General features: G+C 38.1%; 1 protein-coding gene across 5 annotated transcripts in view; it reads left to right on the forward strand.

Moving 5' to 3' along the window:
• Nucleotides 1-23,189, forward strand: part of PCDH7 (protocadherin 7) — a 397,754-nt gene that overhangs the window by 221,696 nt on the left and 152,869 nt on the right. For 2 of the 5 annotated variants that reach the window (XM_075930606.2, XM_075930608.2), the window contains one exon: nt 16,638-16,694. The exons of the other annotated variants lie outside the window; for them this stretch is intronic. In XM_075930606.2, coding sequence (XP_075786721.2) covers nt 16,638-16,694 — 57 coding nt within the window. The remainder of the gene's footprint in view (nt 1-16,637; nt 16,695-23,189) is intronic. 5 annotated transcript variants of the gene reach the window in all.

Genomic DNA, 23,189 nt, shown 5'->3' on the forward strand with positions numbered 1-23,189 from the left:
CCACTTTGTTAGTTATGTGGCTGCCATTCAATTGTTTGTTTCCAGCTGCTCCAAGTTTTGTTCTGTACAGAAACCCTTTTACTCATTTGGCACATTGATTGCTGTTTGTAATCTGAAATTCAGGAGAGGAAAAAGGAGGACTTTCATTAGCAACTCCATCATCCTTATCTTCTTCAGTCACATCACCTGCTGATTTTTCAGTAATGTAGATTGAAGCTCAGATGAGTGGCTCCTCTTCCCTGTCTGTTCCTAGCTCCTCACAAACTGATAAACCATCCTCAGTTGTAGCATATTAAGCAGCAGGTGGTGTATCAACTATGCCCCGAAGAAAGTCATCTAGTTGCTATAGTGCAGATTCTTCATCATCAGAAGATGTCAGCATTTCTTACTGAAAACACATACACAGTTAATGAACCATGTTTCAATTGTCATGGCCTCTGGAACATTGCAATTTTTTGTTGCCCTTGATCCTGTCCAGCATCTGATTATGTTTTACTAGAACAGTTGCTCTATTAACAGTCTCCATATGGCTACCAGTAAGGTTAATAGACGTCGAGAGAAAAAATATTTTATATATCTTTATTATCTCAGCATCAGTTGGGTTAAAAATAGGAGAAACAGCTTACTGGTAGCCTCTCCCATTTCATCTTTGAAGAAGAGTGGAGCAGTATGAGCTGTCATAAGCAGGTTCACATACTTTGTGTAGAATAATTAATGACTTAGCCAAATTAAAGTCCCTCCCACACACACACTTTTTCACATGCCATTCTAACATTTTATTATATTTTCTCATAACCAATATCTTTTGAATTACTTCAGAAAACTCAACATTTCATGAACTTTCAATTGATCAGCTTTCCCTATTGCCCAATCTTGCGATCACATAGTAGCCTAGTTATACATTCTTTGGTCAAGTTTCTATTCTTGGTTTTGTTTTTGTCTCCCCAAAGCAAGTCTTGGCTAAATGATGGCGTAGAGTCCTCTAGCAGCATATTCCACACATTCTCAGGCTAATATCCAAACAAATTCAGGAAATCCTTTCTTTCAATAGATGATGGTTCCTTCAAATGTTTTTTGAGCTTCACATCATAATTTTGGTTGGATAGTAGAGTAGGGTTTTCAAGAGAACTCATCATTTTGCTCAGTCTGCTACTGTTGAAGGCAGTGTGAGTTTTTACAGTTAACTTCACAGAGGAACAGTGGTAAGTTGATGACTGAAAACATGACTGGGAAATCTATGAGGAAGCCTGATAATAATCAGGAATAATGGGAGGACATTTAGAAAAGGATAGTTCAGGGTGACTATGGACCAGTCTTATAGGTGGGAAATGTGGGCATAATCTACTATGCCGTGGTTGGGCATCATAGTGATCAGGGTGCAGAAGGGCACTGTGAGATAGGAGAAAGGTGCTCACATGTTTCCTTTCTGTACTCTTGGCAGCATAACACCATCAGTACCATTGCTCTTCTATGTGCTGCTTGGAGAGCAGTACTTAAAGAGCATCAGAGAAAGTTGTCCAGAGTGTTATTTTGCATGAGGGTCTAATGGTTAGATTTCTTCACTACTCAGTGTGTCCAGAGCACCTCATCCAGTTCTGGGGAAACACATCATTCAGTTCTCTGGAATCCAAGAAACCCACTTCAACTCTGGGCTCATCACTGAGGTTTCTTTTTTGACATATAATTAAACTGTCTTCTGACGATCTACTGTACTTTTTCTTGTGCAAAAACATGCTTGTAGAGTAGATGCTCTGTGAGTTTTTGTGCAAAAAATAGCCTATGTTATTACATTTTGAAAGCTACAGACCAATATTTTTCATGTGAATATTTAAAACCTACAGAACAATCCAACTTTGACGTTTCTAGATATAGTTACTTGTTTTACTAGAACATTACATGTGAGGGAAAACCTAATTCCCACCCCCCATATATGAAGATATAGCTTAAAAAATGTGGGTTGCAAACACAAGTAAAAGCTGCAAGGTTGTTCCCTAGTCACCTGAGGTTCCCCCTGCTGGGCATGTGCAGGAGACACCTGAGTCCCAACAGGATCCTCAAACCAGGTAGGAATAGGTATTTTCTTGGCTATCTGACATATGGGGGCTGATATGGCTTCTGGATAAGGACAAATATGAAATCTGTCCAAAGAGAGAGATGGTTATAGCAATTCCCTTAAAAAGTTTAGCCTAGTGATTAAGGTATTCAATTGGGATGTGTGAAATCCAGATTTAGTCCCCTGTTCTGCCTGGTAGGGAGAGAGGTTCTTCTGAGGGGTGGGACATATTTATTCAAACCCTAAGCACTAGGTGTGGATTCTTCTGGTTGTGTTTAGGGAGTCTCTCCTGTTGAGCTGTTCTACTTTGTTTGTGGCCCAATCGTTAAGTATTTAGAGAGAGAAAGAATGAATGATTCTTCGCAGTGGTCTTATTGCATTCACCTGGTAGGTAGAAAACTCCAAATTCCTCTCCACTGACTATTTAAGTATTTATACATCAGAATTTCTTCTTGCTTTACTTATTAACATATAAAGCATAATTTTCAAGTTATACATTGGATTTCTTATTTTATGTAAATGGAAAATATTCTGTTTTCCTTTAATCTAAGCACCAATCCTTCCCCCTGTTACATGAATTTTAGGACTCTAATTCTTGATCATAAAACTCTATTTGCTAATGCTTCTTCCAGATAGCTAATTATATTTTGGTAATCTGATGACTTCTAATGTAAGTAAAAGATTCTTTTGTATTTATTCTTAATAGAACCAGTTCTGCATTAAAGAAAGAAAGCCATATATGAAAATTACATTTCTATTTTCTGCTATATAAAAACAATTAAGTAAGGAATTTGAGTTGACCTTCCCATTAACCTTTAGATGGAAGAGTAACAGTCCTAAAAGTGATGAGCATAATGTACAACTAGTTTAAAATAACTCTACAATTCAGTCTTAAATTTACCATAACAAGAAAAAAGCTCAAAAAATGTTAATACGGTTTCCCTGTAATGTAGTTGACTTCGGTGTTCAGTTCCTCTGAAGATCAGACTACTTTCACTGGTGACTGAGTATGGATTACAATGTTTAATTTAAAAAAACAAACTTTAGACAGTTGTCCCTGATAAACTAATTCTGATAATAAGGAAAGGCCAAAGTGATAGATAGATAAATAAATAAATAAAATCCCGAGCTAGCATTCACCTGCTAATTATAGCCACCTGTTCTAACACCCAGTAAAAGCTCAGTGCCTAGGAGAATTCCTTCCTATTAATCACAGTGCATTATCTGGCCATCTGTTACAGCTGCCAGAAAAGCAGCAGTCCCTTTGGTGGCCATTATTAACAGATTTTGCACTTTATATTTTACTTGCTGCCATGTTCCACCCATCCCTCATCCTTAAAAAAATTGGAAAATAGGTATTAGTAACCTAGCAGTTATTCTGAGATGGCTGGTCTTCTTGACTAGAATTATGCCAGGTAGGTGTTCACTACGATGGGGAACCCCTAACTTTCCTTCTGTTTTGATTAATATTTCCAAATTTCTAAGTTTGTAAAGAGAATGGGCTTGATTTATGCCCACTGGGACAGAAAAGTGAAAACTGTGCATATAGGCTACATTTCTGTTGGTTTAGCTTCCATATAAAGTGTTCAGTCAATATATCCCCCAGGTGGCTTGACAGTTTCCCATTGTTCTTGGCAAGAACTACTTTTTTAATGGCTGCCTGGATGTTTGAAAACTCAAATGGGGATTATTAGCAACTTTGTACATTCATAATTTCTTAGTGGATGAACTTTTTATCACTCAGAATTCTCTGCTGTGGGATTTGTTGGAATTTTCCAAGTAGGTCTGCCCTAATATATTAACATTAGCCCACATTAATCTGTAGCGTAAAGTTGGGTTGTTGTTGTTATTGTTATTGTTGTTTTTCAAATGCTATTGCAAGGCTGGGTGAAAAATAAATGTATACACATTGCAAATGCCTCTACCCAGGCAGCACTACAACATTAGGGTCCTTATCTGCATATTTATGTTACCCCAAAATAGTATTGGGACTATTAATAGCTTCATCTGCACTGTCATATTGTGACATAAAAAACAGAAAAAAAGTAAAGTACACAAACAACATCAGGGGAAGAGAGAAGTTACATAATTGTGCTGAATGTTTTGTCTGTCTAATAGATTTTCACTCCCAGCCCACCCTAAATTAGGCAACTGTTATGGTATGTGCTGAAAATGAATCATCAGTGGCACAAATACAGCTGTACTGTTTTTGTCTTACACACACCAGTCTGTATTTGCCAGCTGGACAGTCAGCAAACGGACTTTGGGGCAGACCACCCACAGTGGTTGCACAGATAGAGAACCCATCAATGTACTAATCTTTTTTTATTTTATTATTACTGTTTTATAATACAACTGTTTGCTTTTTTCTTTTGAAGTCTTAGAGACAAATGAGGAAAATTTAGCATAGTCATTATTTTTTATAATGTCGATTTTTTTTAACACTGGTGCATTAGCCAGATCTTCAGTATCTCATAATGTCTTTGAACAGAACCAAGTATAAGAAACTCAGGTAGAGAACTGCTTGGTTTTTTTTGTGTTAGGGTGCACCTACACAGCAACATTATTTTGAAATAACTTAGTCCATGTCTACACAGCAGGCAGTTATTTCGAAATAATGTCGAAATACTGTCAAGCTGGAGGACTCCTAACTCCAACTTCTGTAACCCTCATTGTACGAGGAGTAAGGGAAGTAGGAGGAAGAGTGCTTTATTTCAAAATAAGTGCTGTGTAGATGCTCACAATTCTGAAATAAGCTATTTCAAAATAAGCTATGAAATTCACCTAGCTCAATTTGCATAGCTTATTTCGAGTTAAGCTCTGCTGTGTAGAAACACTTAGTTCATTACAACTAACTTCTCAGCAAGTACTGCATTAAAAGGATTCTCTTTGATGCCTTGAGAACTGTCATTTTGCAACTGTTTGTTCTTAATATAAAGAAAGGGAGGCACATTACATCTGCTCCTAGGCTATGTCTAGACTGCAGGCTCTCTTTCTGAAAAATCTTCTTCTGAAAGTGAGCGTCTACACAGAAAAAGTGCATAGAAAAAGCAAACTGCTTTTTCGAAAGATAATATCCACACTGAATGGATGCTATATAGTATTTAAGCTGTGATTACTATTGACGGATTGGCCACCAGAGCACCTGTGCTTTTTCCTCTTTTCTCTTCTTTCAAAAGAACTTCCTGTTCCCTGTCCACATACACCTTTTTTCAAAAGAGCTCTTTTGGAAAAAGGCTTCTTCCTCATAGAAAGAGGTATGTCAGAAAAACCCCTCTGGTCTTTTGATATTTTTCTTAAAGCCCAAGCCATAATAATTATAATCAACTTTGCATTGGGATACCACATAGCACTTTACAGATTTTAAGAAATTGAGTCGCACTTAATCGCTGTATGAGTTAGGTATCATTTTTCTTTTTCACAGTTGATGGAAACTGAGGCAGAGAACGTTTATGTGACGCACTAAAGTACATACTATTTTTCACATGTTCATGTTGATTAGTACCTTTAATTCATGAGTACATACTTATTTTGGAGGTAAGCAATAGACTGGTTGAACTCTTCATGCCCTGACAATTACTTATTCTGTACTACTGAAAGCAGTAGATATAATTGTATGAACAAAAATGATAGAATGGAAACTCAGAAATTTGACCTCTTTCAAATCCTTATGATGTCAATGAAAAAGACACCTAAGGCCTTCAATAGGCTTTGGATCAATCTCTTATTGATGGAAAAAGAGCTCTTAAAGTCACCTTTAAAATCCAGCTCCTTGTTGGGAAATATTGTTCTCGTACAATATATGTATTTGTATTTTTCCATCCAGTCTACTTTTAAATATCTCAGTTGAACTTAATATCTTCTCTCTTGACAGAATTTCACAGTCTTATTCATTTCAATTTTAGGATGTCTTTTCTGATATGGAGGCAGATCTTCAGCTGGTAGAATTATGCCAGTTACTCCAGCTGATTATTTCACCCATTTAAGTTTTCATTTCATTCTCATAGTTTTGATCCCGTTATTTTTATTTTTTTCTCATTGTTCCATAATAAATGCTTGTCCTTCCTTGGTATTCACACCCTTTAAATATTGGTACACAGTTATATTGTGTCCCTTTAGCCATCACGAAACTTAATTATGTATATTTAGTTCTTTTAAAGCCTTGCTGTTCATCATTCCTTCTAGCTCTGAAATGATTTTTGGTGTTCTTGCCTGTACTTGTTCTACAGATATCTATGTCTTTGTGCTAGTGAGAGTCATAAGTGAATATAGTGCAAATTCATTAGTCAGTTAAAGAAAGACTAATCTCACCAGCTATGTATTCACCCCCAAATCATACTGATCTTTTTTCCTTCCATAACACATTGCAATTTCTTATTGAATTTCCTCCTCATTGTTACCCTCTGTGTTTTAGCATTATTTTTTTCCAGATTTCTCTTTCCTATCGAATATTTTTGTTTTTTTTTTCACTTATATGTATTAGTTTGAATTTTTCCAAGCTGAATCTTATTTTGCTATTTCCTGTCATGTCTAATCTTTCTAAATCCCTATAAATTATTTTACTTGTCCCTCAGTGGCCCTTTCAGCATCTCTCAATTTAGTAGTATTGTGATTTCTATTAAAGTACTGTCTTCTGCTTTGTTCAGATATTATACAAAGATATTAAAATTAAGATATTAAGAACTAACACTAGTTCTTGCTGCTCCTCACTAGACATTTTTCTTAAACTCAAAAAAGGATAGTTAACAATATCCTATCTGTACAATGACTCCACATTTGGAGGAAGATACTGAAAGGTACATCATGTTCTTGTCATTTTGGAAAAAATTTTAAATGGTCACTTAGTGGTTTATTAAAGAAAAACTAGAATTGGAATTACTGAATCTAGATCAAATGTCAGATCAGGAAACCTCATCAAAAGTCAGTTGTACTAATTTTACTTGTAAATTTCAAATTGTACTTTGTAGTTATTACTAAACAGGGACGAAGAATATTCTAAATCCAAGCAGAGATTTGTTATAATACATGCTAAAAATCCTTATTTATAAACAAGTTTTCCAAGTTATTTCTCTGGCAATTGGTGGATAATTCCATACAACTGTGACAAATGCCAGATACTGAGAAATCAGTAAATTAACCTCATCACTCCATTTACTGCCCAGTAATTGATTACTTGTGGTGAGGTGCAGCAGTGTCCAGCTCCAATCTATTTCACTCTGTTCTTTTTTAACACTGTGGAATATGTGATTGTGGGCACAGTCCAAATTCAATCAGCCCCATTAGTCAGAGATGGTTGAGATGATGACTCATTTCACTTATTGGGTTAGTGCTGGTTAGTTGGTGCTGAGTGATGCTGGTGGCCTGTAGTATACAGAATGTCAGACTAGATGATCGTGTGGTCCTTTTTACCTTAAACTCTATGACTGTTGCTTAAATAGAATAATTCATACAACACTTTTTACAGTAGTATTATTTGTACAAACCCTGTTAACTCTTATACAGTCCTGTACATTGACCTGACTGGGACAGGTGCTGTATTGCTCTTATTCCCAGTATACATACTTCATAACTGAAATGAGACCAAAATGTTACAATCCACAGGAGACTAGGCTACTGTGTGCCATAGGTAGCGACTAGGAGGGACCAAGGTGCACCAAATGCTCAAGGCATTTGTAATAGAAGTGAAAGAGATACCAAGATGATAGTGGCAAGTGAACTGTGCCCATTTGTTCTACAGGGAGATGATCATACCTGCCCAGGTCACTGCAAATCCTTCCTGAGGGAAAATTGCATCCTGCCCCCCTAGACTGGCAAGATTTTGAGCATAATCAGGCGCTATTGCGCAAAAAATTGCCAGCTGTCTACACTGGCCGCTTGAATTTGCGCAAGAGCACTGACATTCTAATGTAAGAATTCAGTGCTTCTTGCGCAAATACTTTGACACTCCCACTCAGGGATAAGCCCTCTTACACAAGAATACTTGCGCAAAAGGGCCAGTGTAGACAGGCACCTTAATTTTTTGCGCAAGAAAGCCCGATGGCTAAATGGCCATCAGAGCTTTCTTGCGCAGAAGCGTGTCTATATTGGGTATGGATGCTTTTGCGCAAAATCTAGATGCTCTTTTGCGGAAATACTTTTAACGGAAAAACTTTCTGCAAAATCATGCCAGTCTAGACACAGCCATTGTGATCTGCTAAACTTCAGAAAGAAGGTGAAAATTAGTGGGCAGACAGTGTAATGAGTCATTGTTAAGTAGAGGACTGTGGATATTATCATTCTATGAATATTCTAGTAGGGCCTGAAATTAAATCTAAGTAGCTGAATGGTCATTTTTTATCTTTTGTCAAATGAGAAAATACAAGAATGGTTATCTCAAGTCCATCTGTATTACAAGTTTCAATACTGGAAAATGTTCCAATGAGGTTCATAGTACACTATGTTTTGCTGATCTTAATTCAAGCTGAAGATCTGATAGTGGCCAAACTGAACAGTCATATATAGTCCCATCATTCTGTCACACTTTGAAACCTTATACAATTTACATATGAAAAGCAATATATACGGATGTATGTGATATAACATTTCAGCGGCTGATCGATGAAATCACACCATACATCTCTGAAACAAAGTATTTTTTCATATGAATTACATGGCAGCAAACTAGGGTATGCTATTCCTATCACATAAGGAATGCACAACTGTGAACAAATCATTGTAAGGCATTTTTCCATTTTTTCAATTTTCAGCACTATCCAACCAAACTGTAGCCATGCATCTTTGCAGTACTCTGTCCTAGACAGTCACTCCCCATTCTGTATGTGTGAAACGGATTGTTCCTCCCTAAGTGAAGTACTTTGCATTTGTCCTTATGAACGTCATCCTCTTTATTTCACACCATTATTCCAGTTTGTCCAGATTATTTTGAATTATGACCCTATCCTCCAAAGCACTAGCTACCCCTCCCAGCTAGGTATCATCTGCAAAATTTCTATGCATAATTTCTATATCGTTATCTAAATTTTGATGAAGATCTTGAACAGAACCAGTCCCAAAACTGATCCTCGTGGAAGCCCACTTGTGATGTCAGGAAGTTTAAACACTGGGAATAAATTGCCTAGGGTTGTGGAATCTCCATCACTGGAGATATTTAAGGGCAAGTTAGACAAACAGAGGTGTCCTAAATGGTGCTTGGTTCTGCTGTGAGTACAGAGGACTGGGCTTGACGACCTCTCAATGTTCTTTCCAATTCTATAATTCCATGATGAGGGCCAAATATGTATATGTAGCATTTAGAACAATAAGGAACAACCAAGCGAGAGTTTGTAGGATCTGAAGTTACAGTTTTGATCTAAAGTTCCCTCAGACTATTTATTACAGTTATCTTTAAATGATTCATATACACAATATTTCTCAGTCCTAATGAAACCAGAAAAAAGACACCGTATTCACATGGATGTAATACCTGTGGCTAATGTATACCAAAGACTAGATTTATAAAGGTATTGAGATGCATATAGATATGGAAAGGTAAGTAGCTGCTTTTGAAAAGTGTCCTAAGCCCCTGAGTGCCTTGGAAGTTTTGCAAATTCCCTTAGGTGCCAATCTCCATTTTAAGCACTTAAAACCCCTTTAAAAACTGGACCTTAATCCATCAAGAGGGAGACATTTCCCAGCCTCCTTGAAAACTGGCCAATTTGTCAAAAATAATATCCCCCTTGCACAGAAATATTTCCTAGATTAATTGTGCAGCCACGGTGATGTAACACTTGTATAAGGCCAGCTTGTGATAGTCTAGTGAAATGAAATCAATTGTACCTATAAAAATGTGCTCAGTTGCTATGTTAGACAATATGTCATTAATAGACCTGTTTCATGCACCTCAGAAACTAGTATTTGATTTTTAATTCTGCAGTTTAGTACAAAAAGCTTTGTGTGTGTGTGTGTGTGTGTGCGCGCGCGCGCTTTCTGCATGATGTAGGATTCTGATATGAATGTCTCTTCAGTGTAAGAGTAATGTCATGTAAGGAATTCAGGTAGTCCTGAGCAATATTAATAAAATTAGGCGTTAAACATTTGTTTTTCACTTGACAGTAGTATGTGTGGTTTTTCATTATATTGAACATACAATAGATACTGACATGAAATAATTATGGCAAGGAATTATTGAAACGTAACTGATAGTATTCATTGCCTTTGATCAGCCACTTATATTTGTTTTGCATTTTGAATGTAAATAACATCCTCTTATATCATGCACATTGAATTTGATAGTGTCCCAGTATTTAATTTGATATTCTTAACAACTTTATTTCTGAAAAAGTCAACATTACATTTAACATTGTGTATATGTGATGCCGACAGGCAGAACTGAACGTGGGACTTCGGGAGCTTAGTGCATGAGCCTCTACTTGTTGCGCTAAATCTTAAGTGATTCAGCTTAGGCTGTGGAGCAAACTCATTCTCTCTCCCTGTAAGTGGTCTAAGTTCCACTAAATGTGACAGTACATCATTTTCAGCAGGTGTGTGGGTTCCATATATACACTCTCACACTGTTACATGCATACATGTATACACACTCTCACACCTAGAACAGGCAGGACTATGCAGCACTTTAAAGTCTAACAAGATGGTTTATTAGGTGATGAGCTTTCGTGGGCCAGACCCATTTCCTCAGATCAAATTGTGGAAGAAAATTGGCATGACCATATTTACAATCAGAAAAAGTGAACACATATAAAACTGACAAATCAGATTTTAGAAAAGTAAGGGGGGAGGTTAGTGTCTATGAGATAATGAGATTAGGATGATAATTGGGGAAGCTATCTTTGTAATGGGTAAGGTAGTTAGCATCTCTGTTAAGGCCCATTCATAAAGTATCAAATTTAAGCATGAATGACAGTTCTGAGGTTTCCCTTTGTAGTCTGGTGTTAAAGTCACTTTGAAGCAGGATACATGTAGTTAGGTCATTGAGACAATGCCCAGTCAATTTCAGAAATATAATTTATGCCATCATGTGCCAACAGTGTACGTCTGCTATGTATATTGGACAAACTTCTCAGACACTTCGCCAAAGAATCAATGCACACAAATCAGACATCAAACAGTTTCACAAAGAAAACAGTTTCTTTTCATTTCAACCAGATTGGGCATTGTGTCAATGACCTAACTACATGTATCCTGCTTCAAAGAGACTTTAACACCAGACTACAAAGGGAAACCTCAGAACTGTCATTCATGCTTAAATTTGATACTTTATGAATGGGCCTTAACAGAGATGCTAAATACCTTACCTATTACAAAGATAGCTTCCCCATAGACATTAACCTGCCCCCTCACCATCCTTTATGTTCTAAAATCTGATTTGTCAGTTTTATATGCATTCACTTTTTTTGATTGTATCCCTTTGGTATTTATAGTCATGCCAATTTTCTTCCACAATTTGATCTGAGGAAGTGGGTCTGGCCCATGAAAGCTCATCACCTAATAAACCATCTTGTTAGTCTTTAAAATGCTGCATAGTCCTGTCTTTTGTTTCAGCAAGACCAGACTAACACAGCTACATCTCTGTTACCTAGAACAGGGATAGTCTTGTTTCTAGAAATCGAAGTTCAAACATAGTGATAAACAATAGAATATAATAGCATTGATATGAGCATTTGCATTTTAAAAATGCTATCTGTATTTGCATACATTCTCACATATGAAGTGAGTTTAGACATAAATATTTTCTAGTGGACACATCTACCTCTTCCATCTACCAAGCAGTTTGACACCAACTGCTACTAACAATCAGGCAATTTGGCATAATTTTGTAGTGTGCTTAGGAGAAATATCAATGTAAAAATGTCTTTTGAGTAGATCAGGACAGAGTAAGATTAACAGAGTTCCATGGGATTTTTCATATACTTTCCCTTGATCTAGCCAGTGTTGTCTCATTTTCATGATTATTTAAATTCCCCAAGTCAGCTCTAAATATGTAAAAAAGAGCCTAAAATATGTCTGGGAAAATACTAATGGTAACCCTTCACATCAACTCAAGAGCGAAGTACCAGCATATTGCAACCCAAAAATCAAAGCAGATTAAATTACTGCTGCTCAATTTAGAAATGGTTAAAATATTTTTTAAAATATTCTATTCCTTAAACAATATTTTCTTAAAAAAATTTCAGATTTTGAAAAGAAATAAAATGGCAGTTCCTGAAAATATTTTTTTTTCACTTTTAATTGAAAGAATTTTGGATTTGTTTTTATCTTTTTCATTTCTATTTCATTATCTTTTTATTAGAAATATGTATTTTTTAACCAGCTCTAATTCATACTATTACCAATTACTATATGCTTGTTGGTCTTCTTCCCTCCTAAGATACATAGCAGTGCACATAGTGAACGGCCTGATTGAATCCTCAAATGCATATATTCTCGCACAAGCTGCCTTTATAGCTATTGCTACTACTATCTCTAGCTTTATTCCCAGTTCTTAACAAAAGATTAAAATACCCTAATGCTCGTATGCATGGAAGTCTTGCACATTTAGAGAAGATTTTTGTAGTCTACATACACAACTAAATAGGTCAATAGTTTGCAGACTACAGGCAGTCCCCGAGTTACGCGGATCCGACTTATGTCGGATCCGCACTTACGAACGGGGCTTTTCTCGCCCCAGAAATCGCGGGCGGCGGGACCACCCAGATGCGCAGTGGTCCCGCCACCACATCCTCCGGGGCGAGAAAAGCTGCTCCGGGTGTCCCTGGTCTGCTGGGGGGGTCCCTCCGTGTCCCTCTGCGGCTTTGCTCGGGGTGTCCCTGGTCTGCTGGGGACCCCCCCAGCGGACCAGGGACACCCGGAGCAAAGCCTCAGAGGCGGGAAACCCCGCCGCCTCCGCGGCTTTGATCCGGGTCTCCCTGGTCTGCTGGGGGGGGGGGGGGCGCAGCTAGTGCGCCCCTCCCCCCCCCCAGCAGACTAGGCTTTTGTTGTGGACACCTGGGGTAGAGCAGCTGGGTTGCTGCCGGGTTGGTCCTGGGGGGACCTACTTGGCAGCGCCCCAGCTGTTCTGTCCCAGGCTCCAGATTCAGCCGCTGTTGAAACTGATCAGTGGCGGATTCCAGGAAGCTGGGGGCAGAGCAACTCTGCCTAGGGCTTCCTGTAGTCAGCCCCTCGTCAGTTTCAGCAGCAGCGGCTGAATCTGGAGCCAGTTCCGAGTTATGTACAAATTCAACTTAAGAACAAACCTATAGTCCCTATCTTGTACGTAACCTGGGGACTGCCTGTATATTCTTATACTTTTATGTATCATTTTATTGCACGTTATTTTTGACAGTTAATAACCTCCCATAAATGTAGGCATTTGTGTTTATAAATATAAATGGTCCAATAAAATCAAGTAGTTGTAATCAGTATGCATTCCATGTGGAACTATACCAAAAGTGACATTTTGAAATATTTAATTGCTTATTCAAAAGTGCTAGTGGATATGCCATAGCTTGAATAGAATCCTGAAACCAATTAATATGGGTTCATTTATCATACATGGTAGAACTGTTATAAATACTACTAATAACATCACAACAATATATTTCCATTTGTTTGTAGATACTAAATGCTGCAGTACTACATTATAGTTTTCAAGTCAAAAAATGTTTTTTTAAGCTTGACTCAACAAAAATGCAGCCATTTACCATACTATAGAGAAGCTGCAAAATACTCAGATACTTTTGTTATCTTTGCATGGTCTACCAAAGAAAACATACTCTGATATTACTAGCACATCTTTTTATTCCTCTTGAAACTGACTTTTCATAATGTCAAAATAGGGGGTAGAGTCATGCATTCATGCTAAAATTCTAAAATATATAAAATGACCTTTATTGATGACCTTACTACAACCTTTGATAGTGCTTTATTTTTGTTACTTGACATAGAAAAGAAAATGTCATATTTTCTAAAGAAATAGACACATATATAAGTATTATATAATACATGCATTATAATAAAAGTCCTCAGACCATATAGAAAAAGAAATGCAAAGCCTCACCATCCAATGATGCAAAAAAAACCACCAACAACAAAAAAAACGCCACACCTCACAGTGGACCACATTTTGCTATCATTTATAGCAGTATAAATGCCGGAATACTCATCAAGGTCAGTGGAAAGGGTACCATTGACTTCTTTGGGCAGGTCCTAAATCTGGGATAAGTCCACTGATTTGCAAGTTTTGGCCAAGACCCTCCAGTACATTTTTGAATTGCACATCGTTATTTATTTGTTGCAATATTTTAATTGCTGCATCCTGAAATGTAAAGTACAGGCCCCTTTTAATTCCTTAAGGCATGATTTTGCCTCCCTGGCTCCACAAATGCCCTCAGTGATTTCAGGGGAGCTGTTTGTATTGTAAGATATTGTTCACATGAGAAGGTGTTAGACCTGTCATTCTATTACTATGCATTATAAAGGGGGAATCCAAGTTATCATTTGCCTCTCAGGACATAAATAATACAACATATCCCAAAATTTCCAAAGCAGCCTCTAATTTTGATGACTTCCATTACTTGATGCCCCAATTTTTGACCAATTTAAGGTTTGTTAAGTCTGACTTTTGGAAGTGCTAAGCACCCCCCAATGCCACCTGAAGTTAAAGGCAATGGAGAAATTTTGAAAATCAGGCCAAGATATCTCAAACTGGCCAAATGTTGAGTATCTAAATATGTTGGCTTCTAAATCAATAGTAGTATGAAGGTATGAGTCTAAACCCCTTAAGCATTGCCAATTTACTTTAAATTCATACCAAGTGGGAAAATAACATTTAAAATAATCCTTCCCGTGGATGAAAATGGGAAGTCAGGCAGAATCAAGTAATAAGATATTTTGTGAACAAAATATAAATATAAAAATTGCTAGATTATATCAACCACTGTGTAGTGTTCAAAACCATCCAGCATTCAGATCACTTTCAATGACACCAGAGAGAATAAAAGTCTCTGTTTGCCTTCTATGACATTTCAGCTTTAGGTAATATTAAACACTCAAAACTAAACTAGATTGAAACAAGTGTTCCCAGTGAAAGGGAAACCTAACATTTTCCATATGCACTGCCATATTCCATCCCTTTTCTAATATTCATGTTTCATTAACATTCAGTACTTGATGAACCTAGGCCTGGGTTTAAAATATGAAAAAAAAATATTTCTAATTTGTCTCAATATTTTCTATTCAATACTTGATACGCCTAGGCCATCTGGGGTTTTTTAAAGCAAATTCAAAGAGACAAAAATAAATAAAAATCTTGATGATTTGTGTTACTTACTTGCTGAGACAGGGAGTTGGGAATTTGCAACACTAATAACTAGTGAAGCTTTGATTACCTCAATACAGTACTACAATTTAGTGTTGGGAAATCCTATCCTTGTTGTCAGGATTTCAAGATAAAAAGATGAAACTGGGAATGGAAGAACTCAGTTTATCTACTGCAGCTGTAGTATTAATGCATGCAACTCTGTGATGCCCATAAACTAATTCAGTCAAGTCACTGCCTTTCCCAGGAAAATGTTTCTCAGGGAGTTATATTGATACTTTCTTGCAAAACAATTGCTGCTATTGTTTTTAATCATGTTTTATGGAACAGTTTTAGATTTTTACTACTTTTTTTAAACTTAACCCGTAATGCTTCAGATTTACGAACATAGTGTATGACTAGTAAATATATTTTATATACATAGTAGACAATGTTGTTGCAAATGGCAATATATATTGTTTTATGGAGACCCTTTATTAAATACTTAAAGAGACAATGACACCTATCACACTCAAGCATAGATGCATAACAAAATTTGGTTGCTGTTTCAATAAATTGGAAGTACAGTACTACAAGCTTTTTTCATCTCACTAAACTAGAATGTTTTACTAATACTTGGCAGGGAGAGTTTGATAGTAACTAATGAAATATTTTACTCACAATTTCTTTATCACTGCAATTTTTATTATCATGGTTGAATTTTCACTTTATTAGCATGTGGTCCAGAACCAGTTAGTCTATTATTACTTGCATGATATTACTGCAGCTATGACTAAAGAATATTGACCACTTAGTGCAGTGGCTCTCAACCGTTCCAGACAACTGTAACCCCTTCAGGAGTCTGATTTGTCTTGGGTATCCCAATTTTCGCTTCACTTAAAAGTTATTGTTTACAAAATCAGAAATAATACAAAAGTGTCACTGCACACTATTACTGAAAAAATTGCTTACTCTCTCATTTTTATCACATAATTGTAAAATAAATCAATTGGAATATAAATATTGTACTTACAGTTCAGTTTACAGTATATACAGCAGTATAAACAAATCATAGTCTGTATGAAATTTTAGTTTGTTTTGACTTTGTTAGTGCTTTTGATGCAGCCTGTTGTAAAACTAGGCAAATATCTATATGATGTATCTCCTGGAAGATCTTTTTGTAACCCCAGGGGTATGCGTACCCCTGGTTGAGAACCACTGACTTCAGCAGTGCATGTCCTTGGTCTATATTACACAAAAATATTGTACATTTATAATATGCCTGTAAATGTAAATGTTAACTAAATCTTACAGGTGCTGCTACCAGACTTGCCAACTCTCCTGATTTTATCACGAGTCTCTCAGTATTTGGTGTGTGCAATTTTTGTATTTTTTTTCTTTTTCTTTGGCTTTTCAGTTAATTGTCAAAGTTGTTGGCATTAAATGTGCACATTTTTCCTTATTTCTAATCTCCTGTTGTTTTAAAAAGGGCAGTAACCAAGGTACCTTTGTCAAGATGGCTTCCATTTCATTACAGCCCTTACATGAGTAAGTGTGGCTGCCGTGAGTCAGTGTGCCCACCATCTCTCTTTGTTTCCAGTGAGAATGCCTTCAGGAAAATGGCTGTACTGTACAATCAGGGTGTAGGACAGGGATGTATAGGGACTAGAGGTTAAGGAAGGGGTTAAGGAAATCAAAATGCTAGAATTCAAACTAAGATTAAGACAGAGAAAGAATGGATGCTAGGAAGAGAATGTGGGCTTCCAAAGAAAATGAAGAGGCAGGAAAAAGCAGAATGCAAGAGAAATTGAAGGGATGCAAAAGAAGACAGAGAAGAATGATGGAGCAGGAGAAGACAATAGCATACGGATAGGAGACTGCAAAGAGAAATGTTGGAATCAGGTTGGATCAAGTGACATAAGGATTGAACTGAGAACAGATATCCCCATATTAAAAATGTAGAAGGATGGGACTGGGATAAACAGTAGACTGTACTGGGTACAAAGACAGGCACAAGGCCAGATTCTGCTCTCCATGCCCCTGGGCATTGCTTCTACAGCATACAAGGCTTATAAAGAGGTAAAAGTAGCCACTGGGAATACTGTAACTGCAAGGGCATGCAGGGCCAACAAAAGTTGCCTTATGCAGCCCCTATCATAGCTTGTCAAAGTTTTCACATGCATAACTTAAGGTTGAAATTTGTAGTAACCACAGATACAGAACAGGCACTTCACCCTCAGAGTTTAACCCTGCTGTCCCTTAAAAGCAAATATTTCGGAGTTAAGAAAATCACAGGAACAACACTAAGATGCACATAGCCTGAATTAAGGTCCTAAGCTCTTTGTACAATAAGCCAGCCATTAGGACATGCCAACCAAAAAGGGGTGGGCTAGTTCCAAACCTCTGTCATAAATAAGTGACTATTTCCAGGCTCCAGAGAGTTGTGATCCACAAACAGAAACCTATTGCTTGGAGTAGGTGCCCAGACTCTTTTTTGTGAAAATGAGTTAGGGGCCTACCCTACTCCCCACCCAAAAGGGACAGGGTAGAAACTGGGAGGAAGAGGAGATGGTGCGATTGCCTATCTTTTTCCCGTTAGTCCATTGGTTAGATCACTCACCTGGGATGTTGGCAACCTACATTTAATTCTTAATCCCCCCCCCAAGGGAGAAAAAGAAGTTCCCCTGTTGAAATCCCAACTCTCATATGACCATGCACCAATCTCTGAGCTATGGGATATTCTGATGAGAGGCTTCCTCATTCTCCTGTTGAAGTTTTTCCGCTATGGAGTTATAATTCAAGTAAAATTAGAGCAAGGGGAAGCCATAGCCTAGATTTTCCGGGATACAGAGTTATGTGTTTTCTTTCTCACCCAGGGATGGTGCTACAGTAGATAAATGCTTAAATTGTCTTTGGATTGGCATGGGGGTAAATGATTATACAGGCCAGTGGTTTAGGTAGCAATGGTCATCATAGGCTAGTGAGTGGGCCACATGAGTGGGCCTCCTGAGGCCCACTGATGGAGCAAGAAAAGGAGGCAGTTGTCCTGGGTCCCAGAGACTCAGGCTACAGCTACACTGCAGGCTTCTTGCGCAAGAAGCTTTTTGCAGAAGAGATATTCTTGCACAAGACCACGTCCACACTAAAAAAGCACATTGGAAAAGCCATGCGCTTTTGCTCAAAAGAGTGTCCAGACTGCATGGATGTTCTCTTGAAAGAAATCTCTGAAAGCCATTGCCATTGCTATTGCTATCAGAATAGCCACCAGAGCACCTGTGCTTTTTTTTGATTAGCTTGTTTTGCGCAAAACTGCCCTGTTGCTCGTCCACACACACCTTTTTGCGCAAGAACTCTTGCACAAAAAGGAGTTATTCCTCGTAGAAAGAGGAATACCTACACCTAAAAAAACCCTCTGTTCTTTTGCTTTACTGTAAATATACTTGTGCCAAAATGTGCTTGAAGTGTGGACGCTCTGCAGGCTTTTGCACAAAAACTACCATTTTTGCACAAAAAACCTGTAGTGTAGATGTAGCCTCAAAGGGACCCAGAGCTCCTGGCCTCTGACACCATTACTGCAGCAGTGGTGGCAGCTGGAGCCCTGATTCCCTTTGCCATCGGAGCGCTGCTCCACTGCTTCACATGGGTCTGCAGGCTTGGGGTGGGGCTGCATTTCAGCCTGAATAGCACTAAGGGCTGACTGCCCTTGGTCCCACCACAGCTGCACGAGGCCCTTTGGCCAAAGATTGCCCACCACTGGTTTAAGGCATCCACTTGAGGGTTTTGCATTCTTTTGGAAATTTGGGGGGAAGTGAACCTAGATCTCCCATGTCTGAGGACAGTGCTCTAATCTCCAGGCTAAAAGTGACAAGGAGGACCACACTATGTCCTCTTCCCTCCATCTGGATTCTGAATGAGACCCAATTCATTTCATGACCTCTGAGTACACCTTTCAAATCATGCCCCAAACACAAGTGCTTAAGTTCTCCCAATTCATGGATTGCTCTGGGGCTTAAACAGAAATAGGCATTCAGACACCTAGTAGAGTCAGCAGCGTGCAAGCCCCAGGGACTAAAAATTAAGCATGTCATCACTTTTACAGTGGAAAGTTAGCCTCTGAGTTTAGGAACCTAAAGGATTAATGGCAACCAAGCAGGAGTTTTATGAATCACAGTGTTATTCATGAGAACATGGGTACCCGTGTCTGGAGTCAAGGTCCATAAGTTTCTTTGTGGCTCATAATCTTAAGCAAAAGGAGTGTGATCAGTGATAGTTAACATGGATTCATAAACATATTATGCTGTAAAATCGTAACTGCATTCTTTGCCAGAGAGTGATTGGTGGACAAGGTGAGTTTTATTTATCTAAATTTCAATAAGATTTCAGCCCGACCTAAACTGAAACATAACCTAAAAATTAGGAAGAAGTCTGCTTTTTAAGGATTCTGCACCATGGATAGTGAATTAGATCATATGATCCAAGTAAAGAGCAATTATAATTTGGCTTCAGATATGAGTAAATGGATTGGGCTCTTATAATTTTCTGATCATTATAAGCAGATGTTCTAGAATTCAAATGAAGAAAAATAATGGAGAAAAATTGGGTTTCCAATAAAGTATTAAGTTGACGTAAAACAGGAAAAAATATGAAATATCTCTTCAGAGAGGGAGAGTAGATAGTATATTTTATAGCATCAACTTCTTAAATATGATAGACAGCTGTACTAGCAAAGGAATTCTCCTCTAGAGCCCTTATATCCATTTCTGCAGACTGTTTCCCAAGCTTTAGTAACCAAGCATGAAAAGAAAGAGAAAGATGCTGAGTCCTCTTTTTCAGCCTCTCTCTCCTCCCTTGGGTAACAACCTTCCTAGATAAACTTGCCAGAGTACATGCCAGCTCCCTTTTATGTACATTTTTTGGGAACCACCAGAAGGCACAAATGAGATGAATGCCATCACTATCTGCAGCTGGCATTAAGAAAGGAAAACAACTTAAAGTAATTTAAAAACAGCTTGAAACTAAAATCTTTAAACATTCAGCATCATAGTTGTAGAACAATCTGCTATGCTTGTATGCTTTGCAGACAGCAGGCTGCTTTAAACCTTTGTTGCTTAAGACAAGGAATTGGTAACTCTGTCTTGGTTGCCAGATAGTGATACAGGGTTATCACATTTGATTTTGGCTGCTAAAACTCTTCTAGTGATGGAATATCTAATAGATGCAGTCTTTCTCATTGAGATCTGCCATGGCACTCAGTTGCTGTTCAGAAAAATTTTGAGAAGCTGTGAAATTTTATTTTATTTCAAAAGCTGAATTGAGAGCTATACAGGTGCTTGGGTTACTGTTAACTTACATTGACTAGTGATTAAGTTGGATGTACAGCTGTTCCTGAAAATGACAGTTAAAAAATGCCATTGTGAGCTTGCAAATGTACTGTCAACGATTCCCATATTGAATAGCCTTGGTTTATAATTAGAGATTTTTTTATTCCTAACTGCCTGGCCAGAAAACTTAGCCAGGGCTTTTTTGTTCCTATGCATTATCTCTAGTAATAAAGGTTCTTCAGGATGAATTATACACACCTGTGCAAAGATATTAGTTTGAAACTGTGTCCTTGCTAACACCTGTTGAACCTCACTGACTCAGTGGGGTTGCCCAGGTGTACCTGATTGTAATGTGTAGTTCTGTTCATAATGCTTAAACAAAACACATATAATCCATCTGATTCGCTCTTAGTTTCTCTTGCTCTGTATGAGTAGAAAGTGATGAAACCCTGCATGAGAAAAATAAGTTATGTCTTCACTGCTCAGTTAATTTGGATGGTTGATACCAGGGTTAGCTCAGTCTGGGCATGTGCATTTCCACAACAAAGCCATAGCCACATTACCCGGTTCTTATTCTTTATGCATTTGTTTGTGTATCTAATGAAGGAGGAAGACCTATCCCATGGTTCCCTGAATTGAGACACTTGAGGATTCTTTCCCAGGGAGTTGTTGATTGCATTAGAGGACTGTCAGCAGTATTTCCCTGAATTCTCCCTGCAAAGAGGGTACATTCAGCCCATACAAAAGCAGCACCCAAACTCTCATCCATACCACTGTATCAATAAACCACCCGGGTTAAAAACATCTTCAGAAATGGGCTACATGTTTTTCTTTGGAGTATTGGGTGGGAGGATTGGACCTAAAGCCTGGAAAAGAGCTTAGGTTAAACAATCCTAAACAATTTAGACACTACAGTTATGTCTGTACTGCATTTAAAACCTGTGGTTGGCTTATGTCAACTGACTTGCTTAAGGGGCTGTTTAATTCCCATATGGATATTTTGGGCTTAGGCTACTTAATAACTGGAAGGTAGCTAACATGATGCCAATATTTAAAAAGAGCTCTTGAGGTGATCTGGTGACAGAGACATATAGATTAGGCTACCCGGCATAGGAAAATGAAGTGGCAATTTAAATAATCGCCGCTTCATTTAAATGAAATGGCTGCCGCGCTGAGCTGATCAGCTGTTTGTCAGCTCAGCCTGCTAGTCTGGACCCTCCGGGGTCGACATCAAAGGCATTTGTCGATCGCCCCGGTAAACCTCATCCCATGAGGCATAACCGGGCAGTCGACAAATGCCTTTGATGTTGACCGCGGAGTGTCCAGACTAGTGTGCTGACCCGGCAAACAGCTGATCGTCTCAGCGCGGCAGCCATTTTAATTTAAATGAAGTGGCGATTATTTAAATCGCCGCTTCGTTTGCCTATGCCGGGTAGCCTAATCTACGTGCCTCTGGCGCCAGAGGCATGTAGTCTAGACATACCCTAAATGAAATTAATAGGCAGCAGTTTTAAAAGAAACAAAAGGAAGTTTTTCTTCACTTAGTGCACAGTCAACCCATGGAACTCCTTGCCAGAGGATGTGGTGAAGACTAGGACTTTAACAGGGTTCAAAAAAGAGCTAGATAGATTCATGGACGTTAGGACTATCAATGGCTATTAGCCAGGATGGGTAGGAATGTTGTTCTTAGCCTCTGTTTCTCTGGAGGTGGGTGACAGAGTGGGATCACATGAAGATTATCTGTTGTGGTCCCTCCCTCTGGGGTAGCTGGTATTGGCCACTGTCAGCAAACAGGATACGGGGCTGGATGGACTGTTGGTCTACCCAATATCGGTGTTCTTATGTCACAAAGTAAGATAGTGAGCTGTATACCCCTAAGACCCCTAGTCAGAAGGGAGTAAGAAAAGTTGTCCTCCCCAGAGACTGATGATGACAGAAGACTTAAGACTGATGTGGAATTCCTAGAGTGGAGCATGGAGGGGGGATATATAGCTGAAACTGAGACAAAGATCTATAGAGGAAGAATGAGGATAACTTTCAAAATCCATTGAATCAGGTTCTAGTTTTGGGTCAAAAATTAAATAATGGAGGGAAGATTTCCGCCCCTGTCTTGTCCCATTGACATCACTCTTTCTCTCACTAAATTTTCTCTCACCCACATGCACATATAGAACTCTGCTTTCAATTGAATGGAAAAAAATATTTCCTTCATTCTTAAATAAGCATTTACTGCATACAGAACTACATCAAGCTCGGTTGGAAGATGCCGGTTTCACTAAAAGTTCTAAAATTTTAATCCTGAAGTTCAAGGAATTTTTTTTTAATCTGAAGGAGTTGAAAAAATAAAGACAACCACTGAAAAAATGCAATTTAAAATAAGCTACTAAAGACTCTAACTATGCACATTCAGGCATTAAAAAGCAATTATCTCACAACTCCACAGCCTATCTTGAGTTATTTCTTACACAATCATGGTGTGACAATAGGTCACAGAGGTGCTAGAGCTTAGAATTAGTTAACACTTGATTCTTTGACAAAAATAAAT

This window comes from Pelodiscus sinensis, chromosome 4 (assembly GCF_052426305.1).
Source record: "Pelodiscus sinensis isolate ZL-2025 chromosome 4, ASM5242630v1, whole genome shotgun sequence".
Taxonomy (NCBI): Eukaryota; Metazoa; Chordata; order Testudines; family Trionychidae; genus Pelodiscus; species Pelodiscus sinensis.